At 36.3% G+C, this 10,333-nt stretch overlaps 2 protein-coding genes across 5 annotated transcripts; one reads left to right on the plus strand and one right to left on the minus strand.

Moving 5' to 3' along the window:
• Positions 1-291: 291 nt before the first annotated feature.
• LOC133520539 (methylthioribose-1-phosphate isomerase) lies at positions 292-6,116 on the minus strand. Of its 4 annotated transcripts, none has more exons than XM_061855018.1 (8): positions 6,008-6,116; positions 5,568-5,718; positions 4,985-5,083; positions 4,185-4,321; positions 2,717-2,925; positions 1,966-2,129; positions 1,406-1,607; positions 292-700 (listed from the first exon to the last, which is right to left on the minus strand). In XM_061855018.1, the coding sequence occupies exons 2-8, from the start codon at positions 5,697-5,699 to the stop codon at positions 591-593; spliced, it is 1,053 nt and encodes a 350-aa protein (XP_061711002.1). In that variant the 5' UTR covers positions 5,700-5,718; positions 6,008-6,116; the 3' UTR covers positions 292-590. The 4 variants fall into 4 exon arrangements, with proteins under 4 accessions (XP_061711002.1, XP_061710999.1, XP_061711000.1 ...); XM_061855015.1 differs by having other exon boundaries at positions 5,878-6,110; XM_061855016.1 differs by having other exon boundaries at positions 5,995-6,102.
• Positions 6,117-6,706: 590 nt separating this feature from the next.
• On the plus strand, positions 6,707-7,998 carry LOC133520541 (peptidyl-prolyl cis-trans isomerase-like). The gene is made up of 2 exons (XM_061855020.1): positions 6,707-6,879; positions 7,345-7,998. The coding sequence occupies exons 1-2, from the start codon at positions 6,811-6,813 to the stop codon at positions 7,771-7,773; spliced, it is 498 nt and encodes a 165-aa protein (XP_061711004.1). The 5' UTR covers positions 6,707-6,810; the 3' UTR covers positions 7,774-7,998.
• Positions 7,999-10,333: the final 2,335 nt, after the last annotated feature.

The following is a 10,333-nucleotide window of genomic DNA, read 5'->3' on the forward strand; positions in this document are numbered from 1 at the left end:
ACTGTTTTTTCGCTGTGCTAGTATTATCGCCCCTTAAAAGGGATGGATATAGTTTTTTCTCTTCTGTAAAATGCTTCACAAAACCTTACTTAATTTAGTAGTAAAAGCTGTTACTGATAGGCGTACGTATGATCAGTACTATCATGTTGTGGATGTTGTCCCTGTCACATAATGTTACAATAACATTTTATAACAGCCGATGTGGGAGCACCATTACATCACATGGTAAACAAAGCCGTATAGAACATATATGGCATGGAATGGATAAGGATGTCAAATTAGAAAATCCAGTAATTACGATTGCTTTATTAAATAGTGATCAAACAATGTCGCCTGTAGTAGTTTCTTAATATTTTAATATATTATTGGATATTTTGAGCAATAATAGGCTTGATTATAACGACAATATTTTTAGATTATTCATAAAAAGCATGTAATTTGTTGATTGATAGCATGCTTCAGCTGATGGCTAGTAAAATACACAATAGCTACAAAGGTTATACATATATAATAATTATGTATAAATGTTGTATAAATTACTTTCCTTAATTGGTAAATTGAAGGCACTGAATTAGGGATCTGATTTCGGTTTATTTATACTCCTTTATTCTGTCAGGCGGAAACACTCCCTTTTCTGTGATAATTCCCGTAATAAGGTTAGCCGGTGTGAGGTCGAAGGAGGGGTTCCAACAGTTGATTCCTGCAAAAAGGCAAGTTGGTTATAATGTGATGTAGATATTGTAGATAAAAATACCTAAACCTAAATAATGAACGACACATGCCTAACACCTTCCCTGTTTCGATCTGTAATTTACTATGTATTCTTTTATTTTCAATGGAACTAAAGGTCTGTTTGTTATCAGTGTTATCACTTAAGCTTAAATATATTAATAGGAGACTGTTTGTTTCCTAAATAAATTAAATATATATATATATGAATTGACTTATTAAATTATTTTTGCATATGCCAATCTCATTAGCTCATTACCCATGTAAATAATATAAATAAAATATTGTATATGTATATAGTTAGATAATAAGAAGTTATTTCTTATGCCAAAAGGCATATCATAGCTGTTCCTTATAATACTGAGTTACCACCTATTTATGTACCTGTGATGAACGAATAAAGCATTGAAATTGATATGAAATGAGATGAAAATGAAATGAAAAATCTTTATTTTCAGGCAACTATGGGTTCATAGAGATATAATGTTTATGAATACACCCATCAAAACTGTTTTAGTGAACATTAATTAAATTATCTTTCAAATTTTATGGAGAGGATTAGAACGCGTATCGCAAGAAGTCTGCGACAGCATGGCAAAAAATGATTAGTACGCCACACGATAAACAGTTGCCCATTTTCTCGTTATGATAAAGAATATCATAAAAATATAGTAACCTGGCGCAGCAATCCGATGTTCTCCAATATGTGTCATTTCCCTGTCCGGGCGCTCCTCGATCTTGATCCGCTCGCCGGACGCCAGCGCCAGGTCCACGGAGGTGAACGGCGCCGCGACGTAGAACGGCACGTCGTGGTGTTTCGCCAGGATCGCTATTTGGTACGTGCCGATTTTGTTTACGGTGTCCCCGTTGGCAGCGACCTGAAAAAAAAAACAAATAATGTAAAGTAGATCAAATTTGTTATCAGCTAAGTGGAAGTGAAACTTGACTTGGGTGAACCTCATGTAGATCCTGAGCTGAGCTCCTTGGTGGTGCGGCCGGGTCTTGGTGGTTTAGAGGCTGGTATATAAAATCCATCCCAACAGAAAAATAAATTCGTATAAATTCGAAATTTCTAAGTTAAGGAAATATAGTAGCACAATAGCAACTTGGGACATTTTTTATGATCGAAACAGCTCGTTATACTAAGTAGAAACAATTTATAAATCACATAAAATTGCACATTTGAGAGAAGTTTCATTTTTGAACTAATGCTCAGTTAACAGTGTAGGTACATACCCTGTCAGCCCCAACAACGACCGCATTGATTTTCCTGGAGCGCATCAGCGCGGCCACCATGCTGTCCACGATGAGGGTGGACGGGATCTTCTCGTGCACCAGCTCGTAGGCCGTGAGCCGGGCGCCTTGGTTGTACGGCCGGGTTTCAGTGCAGTACACGCGCTCTGAAAATTATATTTCAGTCGACTTATTTAAGAAAATTGATGAAAAACAAAGACCTGAGTAACTTTTGAGCATGATTACTAAAAAGTATGTACCTATTAAAAAAACCTACCAGTATGTACCTTTCTATTATTTGTATAATACAACACCTAGGACAAGTAGGACATCGTCGCTGAGCAGATCCATCCCAGTAGCTCCCAAACGAGTGCATAAAATTTTACGTTATTGGTATTTGGGTCATAACTATTTACCTATGGGATTTATTTTGCGTATTAATATACCCCATATCTCAAATCAAATTCTGACAACCAATCCTTAATTTCCCCGTGGAGGCCGTGAACGTAGAGTACAAGAACACCATGTCGCTAAGTCGGAGCTGTAACTTCGCACGCACACATAATTACTTGAATAACCGGTCGGACTTTGAATTGTGAATGTGTACGCGAGCACGTAAATACGAGATAAATCGGCGTGTTTTGGAGTTACAGTCTTGTGTTAGCGACATTAACTCCGTTAGGTGTTAGGTCCACGAATTATCCGGCCTCTGTAGTAAATTCAGTAATGTACTGTGGATTGTATTATACCTCACCTAATCTTTTGGATTTATGAAGCGACCGTATGACGCCCAGCGCCGTGCCGTACCCCGCCGTGGCGAGCGAGCCCGTGTTGCAATGCGTGAGCACTCGCACGGAACCCTCGCCTTCGATATTCTTCAAAATAGCCTCAGAGCCATATTTGCCTATGGCTTTGTTGTCCTCTATATCTTTGCTAAGCATACTTTCTATGCTGCAGATGAATCTGTAAATTAAACCAAAATACTAAGCATATTGTACGGCCCATTTCATATACCATGGCGGGATTCCACTTGAAACGGCACAAAGACAACATAAAGTAGATCTATTGTTTAACAATTGCTTTACGAGCTCTGCTGTTCAAAGTCAGCGTGTGGTGTGGTGATATTACCTACAGTGAAGTAATGTCGGGATAAGCGATATTGATACTTAATACTACTTGGGCATATAAATATTAATGTGAAGGTTTAAAACTTTTAATAATAATAAAAAATAAAAAGTCGTATAGACAATTTAAACAATTATTTAAATTGGTATTATTTAAATAGTTATTTACGATACAAGTGCAGAAAATAGAACATTCGCAACGACTGGTGATAAATTAAAACACGACCTGAATCATACAACGTTTTACAATTGACATATGGCTCATTAAAGTTTCGCCATATGCACGGAAATTGCTCACGCGTGCCAGAAAGTAGCACCATATTATGTACTGTAAAAAATATTACAATTTGAGTGAAATAAAAAATCACCTCTATATTGGATCAATGTAAGTTGTAAAATTTTATGACATTTCAAAGACAAAAAATTCACATCACGACGACATGTAAAATTAGACAAGTTTCTTGTTGATATAAAGTTGTTCAAATATTAAACATGTTCATATATTGGGATCATTGTACTCTTCTCCTGTAATGCCAAATTCTTGAAATAAATATACTTTTTTTTTATAAATACTAGGGAAACTACAGTACAATCTCACAATTCCAGCACTAATGCTGACACAAGAAAGCCGGATTACTGAAAAATTCGGATTACTGGTAGTTGAGTAAATCTTATTATAGGAATGTGTTTTTTAATATTTTGAAGCAATAAACTAATGTCTTAAATTCAAAGAAAATTATACTGTTATCTGAATTATAGGCATTTATAAATATATTCAAGAGTGATAATATGAACACACACAGTTAATTTGGTCACTTGTACCCCTATTTTAGTGCTGGATTACTGGGTGTACCGAACTATCGAAGTGCCAGATTACTGAGATTTTACCGTGTCAATTATATAACATGTTTAGACAAAACACCCTCTGAATGTCACGCCTCTCGTGTGCAGCGCCTCATCGTGAACTTTGTCGGTATGCATAGAGGTTGATATTTGGCTGGAACCACGCGCGTCAGTCGACGTCTTTGGTGGTCAAAGAAATAATTAAAGAATATAAGAGCTTCACTCATTTTTATAATACTTAATTTGTATACCAACTTCTCTTTAAATTCCTCAGGCGAAACATCTTCATTGGCACTCAGACTATTAGCTAAATTTATAAGCTCATCGGCTGCCAGTTTAATATTAACAGCTGTTGGTCGTGCGGACACCAGGTAGTTCAGTTTACCTTCAATCTGCAAGTAGAAATGGTGCCAACTTCAAATACTAATTACGATCTCCGGTACACATGGCAATTTGTCAAATGTAACTGAAAGTTGAGTCCTGTAAGTGCTGGTTTATAAATAGTACTTTTATATTTATTATTTTAACGAGATACTAATCCAGCTATGAATGTACATACAGTCAAAATCTCACATAAGTCACAATTGCCTTCTACAAAATATTGACTATAAATATTAGACTCCATCAAAGTATATTAAAGTTAACACATTCACTGCCAGACAAAAAACGGCGCACTACCCCAGAAACCAGTGGTCTATAGCTGCGTACAAAACAACCCGCCCAGCGGGTTGTCTGGCATCTGAACAAAGTTCACGAGCGCCCACCTGGTGGGTTCCCGGCAGTGAATGTGTTAAAAAAACGGACAAGTGCGAGTCAGAGTCGTCTACTGAGAGTTCCGTACTTTTTAGTATTTGTTGTTATAGCGGCAACAGCAATAAATCATCTGTGAAAATTTCAACTGTCTTACTATCACGGTTCATGAGATATGGTGACAGATGAACAGTCGGAACTCTAAAAAAGAGCACACAACAAGGACTTGATGTACCTATGAAGTTTAATATTCAATAGATGGGACTTGGATAATAAATGACTATCTTACAAACAAATTAAATTACCTCTTGTCGCATTATCTTTTTGTCCAAACTGTTGTCTTTTAATAATTCAACTGCTAATGATAGACAACCCACAATTGCTATAGCAGGTGCACCACGCACCTGTAAATTAAAATATTTTAACTAACTACTTCCACATAACATCTCTGAAATTGTTAATTTTGACATGTGCTGGATTTGACAAAGTGGATATGAAACCCTGAAAATTCTCTATAAGGTTTTCTTATCTCGAAATTTGAAAGATCACATGCCTAGTGGAATTTACAAGTGGAACAATGATAACACTTTTTTATTTCCTTAGTAGAAAATTTTGACTAATATAAAATATAGCATCTGTGTCAGTGTTGGCTGAACATTAATTAAAATTGAAAATATTAATAATAAATTGGAATATTTTCAAATCTAATTAACATTTGATCAACACTGACCTGTGTAATATCAATGTGTAGACTATAAAAGAACATATGTAATCTGTTAATCCAGGTAAGACATCAACAAAGTTTTTTTAAATGTTGCTTTACTATTTTAATATACATATTACATAATATTAGTATTTCAACCATGTTTAATATTCTAGCCAAATTACCTGCATTTTATTAATGACCCTCCATCCATCTTCCACACCTTGTACTTTTATATATCTCGCCTGCAGGGGCAATAGTAGTTGGTCCAAAATTTCCAGCTTTCCTCTTTCATATTTAACAGATTCCAAACTCATTTTATGAAAAAAATAATATCTGAAACGAAATACGAATACTATTACAGTACAAGAACGATGATTCTCGTGACAATTAAGGCACAAAGCTGATAAGAGATTCATCTCATACAAATTATGATAAGGACGAAAAAGATAACCTTTTTAAGATTTCGAATTATCGAGAACAAATTATACTAACTTGATATAATACTTGGCAAGACTAGGGCCTAAAATATATGTATACAACCATTGATTATATGTATTATAAATGTGCACAGGAGTTAAGCTTAAATTGCAAAAAATAAACAAAATTTACAATGTTCAACTACTTGCTTATGTGACAGTGACAGCCTGACAGGCACAGCGACAGGTTGACATGGGTTGACGCATATCAACTGCAATACAAACACGTTTCGCGCCCCGAGTAGTAGTTTTTTTTTAATAGGATAGTTATAGGATGGAGGAAACCGGAAACAACCTCTTTTTACGCCCAGGGCCATATTTATTGGTTAATGGTGAAACTTAACTCTTCGTATGCCCATGTTAAAATTTTGCTATTTGAATAATATTGAAATCGTAATTTAAAGTTCAAATCATGTGAGACGTATAAGGGATAAGGCATACGAAAGGTAAAATCAACATATAAAATTTTTGAATTGTACAGTATCAGGTTTCATATTTTTTTCATAGGTTTTTATTATTTTAAAACATAAACACGATTAATAAAATATATATATATATATATATATATATATACATATATATATATGTATATGTATATTCATTTTTAACATGCCACGCTTCATTTAAATTCTAGTTATATTACTTATAAATATTTATTTAAAAAAGAAAAAGCTCAACCAAAGTAAATGGCATAATACATTGCATTTTCACGATTTGTTGTAACTAAACTTATAACTATTAGACATTTGTTTTATTTATAACAAAGCAGAAAGTGTAGCTTAAGCCTAATATGTGGAACAAGCGTGTAGAGCGTTTGCGCTAAGCACTTCACTTTGTCTATGCTGCATTCCTTTTCCGCCCGGCATTGACGAGGGACGCAGTCGTACCGTGCGCCATTGTGGTTATACCAAGAGAGAAATTAAGGTAGTTTGCGTTAAACTACAAGAAAATGTCTCTACCGCGAGTTTTCTTGGATGTTGCTGCCGACGGCAGTTCAATGGGACGTATTGTTATCGAAGTAAGTTAAATATTTTTTTTCCGGCCGGCGTGACCGGCCACGCTTTTTCTGGAAGCTGGAAGCCGTTTAGCTTACAGCTTAGTGTCAATTTATAAAACTATGTTACATGTCTTACATTGTCTTGTTATTTAATGAAATCTATTCATGAAAACTTTGATACCAGTACATGATTGTATTAGTTACATTTTTTACACCTACTTAGCACTCCATAATAGGTATGTAGTCATCATAATTAATTCCTTGTCGACCATTACCTCTATCGTGTGAAGGTCATATATACCGTTTTTGTTAGATACCTTCCAAGTTGAGATTTCCATTAAGACTTTCGATAGATGTTGGTCGTTTGAGAATGATGCGGCATTTTTGATAGGAAAGTTTTGGCTTCGTTAATGTTTACCTAAATATTTTTAGAACTTGTGTATTTTACAGTGTAACCGAATTATAATGTTGTTTAAATTGTTGCAGTTGAGGACAGATGTCACCCCCAAGACTTGTGAAAACTTCCGAGCCCTTTGCACCGGCGAGAGGGGCTTCGGTTACAAGGGCTCCACCTTCCATCGCGTCATCCCCAACTTCATGTTGCAAGGAGGCGATTTTACAAACCACAATGGCACTGGCGGAAAGTCCATCTACGGTGAGAAATTCGCTGATGAAAACTTCGTCCTGAAGCACACCGGACCTGGTGTCATGTCCATGGCCAATGCTGGTCCCAACACTAATGGATCCCAATTTTTCATCACCACGGTGAAGACTTCCTGGTTGGACGGTAGACACGTCGTCTTTGGAAACGTGGTTGAGGGCATGGATGTTGTCAAGCAAGTTGAAGCCCTGGGCTCCCAGTCCGGGAAGCCCTCCAAGAAGGTCACCATCTCCGACTGTGGGCAACTGTCCTAACTTTACTCCTCAGACAATTATGTATTAAAATTTAATATGATATCTTAAGTTTTAACATAATGTCCTCCCAAATATAAAAACCTTCCCAGTCATAAAGAGAAATATGAAATAAAGTTAACTAATGGGTCATTCCAATTACGTTAAGAATTTATAGCTGTGTTTAGGTCGCAACGACTTTATTTCTGTGCATTGTCTATTCATAATAAATTAACTTATACATAAAAACTTGTTTTGTTTCGTTAAACACAGGTAAATGAGACTATTGTTTGCCAACAGGCTGAAATCTGATATCTCCTTAACTTTCTATCCTTTCAACATGTGCTCTTTGTATCTATTCTTTGTTTTAGGTACAGTTATGTTTACAAACATGACTATTGTATATATACATCACCTTTTCCCATATAGCAAAAATGACCGATTTTAATGACCGTAACTGTATATTTGTCAGCTGAAGTAACAGTGCTTAGTCAACGTGCAAATAGCTAACGCTCCGTAGCGTAGCGTAGTCATCTGTTATCACTATTCCATATTAGCACGACAGTATTTGCTACGGAGCGTTAACAACTGTCACGTCTACCCACCCAGATCAGCTATAGCTTCAATCATCGCATTACGTCACTCTTCAACTGAACATTACAGCATATAACCACGATAAACAATTCTTATCTCACCTCAGCCTCTAGTGAAATATTCCACTGCGAGGAAGGGCGTGGCTCTACACATACGGCTGCATAATATATGTATGACAGCACCGCGTGGCCATCAGTAGGTATAAATGCATCGGAATGAAGCCTGTAATAGAACTGGACGCAATTCAACTTGCCCACATCATCGGCGGGTCAACACCCTATTTTCAGCTGGATACTGCAGTACTGAAAATAGCTCACGGCATTTTGACACTTCCATAACAGAACAAATACTTAAAGTATTTTTCCTTACGTTGAGAGTTGTTCCAAACCGGAATTCATGTAGGTAATTTTAGCAAAATAAGCTAAAAAACGGTTAGGCAATGACAGATGGCGTCTATAAGTCAAGGTCAAGGCTATATCATATCATATCCATTTGCTTATTAATCGGATACCTTAACTTGCGTGTGATAAACATTGCCCCACGATTTAACTCAGGCACCGTGATTTTATTTTCAATGGTCACGGCTGAATTGAATTAGGTAGTAAACATAGTAGTACCATATGGTCATCTGGCCTCATGCGTTTTCATCAAAGGATTCAAGTCCTTGTGAGTATATAAATTATATGATATATATGGTTAAATACTGTACCGTTCAGCGGCTATGAAGAAACATGACTAAACGCGACGTTAGCATGGATGGTTGTCACTTACCTTTTCCATTTCTACAAAATCGCCTTGCGTAGTGATGCAGCAAGTGTACTGCTTAATACTTAGGAACATACACCATGGCCATATTTATCAGAGGCTTATTTAGAAACGTAAAATAAGGGACCTAGTGTACCTACTACCAATTTTAATTTCAATATAAATGTGTGAAGAAGGCGAGTGGGACGCACCCACATTGAGATATATTTAATTGGTATCATATTTCACATGTTCTGAATAAGGTTTTCCTAAATTCGGGATGTAGGTAAATAATGCTAAAAATTATCGTACCTAAGTAGTAATTTAATTTATTCTAACTACTTAGTTGATTTATTACTTGATAGGTACCTAAACTGGCAATAACCAAACCTATGTACTGAAGTTTGTTGGCCATTGCCATTAACATTTTGATAAATACCTAATCTGAATAGTCTTAAGGTTCTAAATAGGAATAGGGTGTTCTACTTATAGATAGTTCAAAACATTTGGGGTAGTCGCATTGATTGAAAAACTATAGAAGAAAAGGATGAATTCAACGACTAAAAGTTACAGTCTGGTGAAGTAGACTTAACATGCTTAACTCTTTTGGAATAAACCGCTCTGAGGGCCTACCGCGAATCACGTTCGACGTGTTGCCTCTCTGTCGCACTTGTATATTCGTACGTAATGGACTCTATCTACGCATAAGCACCCGAGGGCCTACATACCGCGAACAACTTCTTTCGTTTGTTCGCCTATCTGCATCTCTATCACTACAAGAGAGATAGAGAACCAAATAACAAAATTTATATTTTCGGTGTTTGCGGTAGGCCCCTCGGTACGCACAGGCCAGGCCTTAAAGGAGAAAGCTTTCTATAATTTATTATACTGTTCGATGTGTAATCAATCGATCGACACTAATCGCGGAGTGTGCCGAGGCTTCTGGAGCGCGCGACTGAGAAGAACTAGTATAAATAAATTGAGCTCGGGCTCGGGACAATGATATTTTATAACTATAGTTAGGTTATAAAAAATATTTCCATATATTTATTTCATTACCTACGAATGAATCTGTTTTTGTTGATTAATTTTCGCATGCCATCTTAGTTACACGCGTTGTCGAACAATTTTAGCTCATCAAATTTGGAACGCCAATAACCTATCTGGAGTTATAATATCATTGCCTCGGGATCCATGATAAGAACTATGCGAAACCGGGAAACAACCTTAGATACACTCGTTTTCC

Source organism: Cydia pomonella, chromosome 8 (genome assembly GCF_033807575.1).
Source record: "Cydia pomonella isolate Wapato2018A chromosome 8, ilCydPomo1, whole genome shotgun sequence".
Taxonomy (NCBI): domain Eukaryota; kingdom Metazoa; phylum Arthropoda; class Insecta; order Lepidoptera; family Tortricidae; genus Cydia; species Cydia pomonella.

Bases quoted from the DNA above. Each gene is read 5' to 3' on its own strand.
- LOC133520539 (XM_061855018.1), bottom strand. From the start codon at position 5,699: ATGAGTTTGGAATCTGTTAAATATGAAAGAGGAAAGCTGGAAATTTTG. The intron at 5,084-5,567 runs GTAATTTGGCTA...TTTAATTTACAG, and splicing joins GGGTCATTAATAAAATGCAG to GTGCGTGGTGCACCTGCTAT. The intron at 4,322-4,984 runs GTAATTTAATTT...TTCTACTTGCAG, and splicing joins AAAAGATAATGCGACAAGAG to ATTGAAGGTAAACTGAACTA.
- LOC133520541 (XM_061855020.1), top strand. From the start codon at position 6,811: ATGTCTCTACCGCGAGTTTTCTTGGATGTTGCTGCCGACGGCAGTTCA. The intron at 6,880-7,344 runs GTAAGTTAAATA...AAATTGTTGCAG, and splicing joins TGGGACGTATTGTTATCGAA to TTGAGGACAGATGTCACCCC.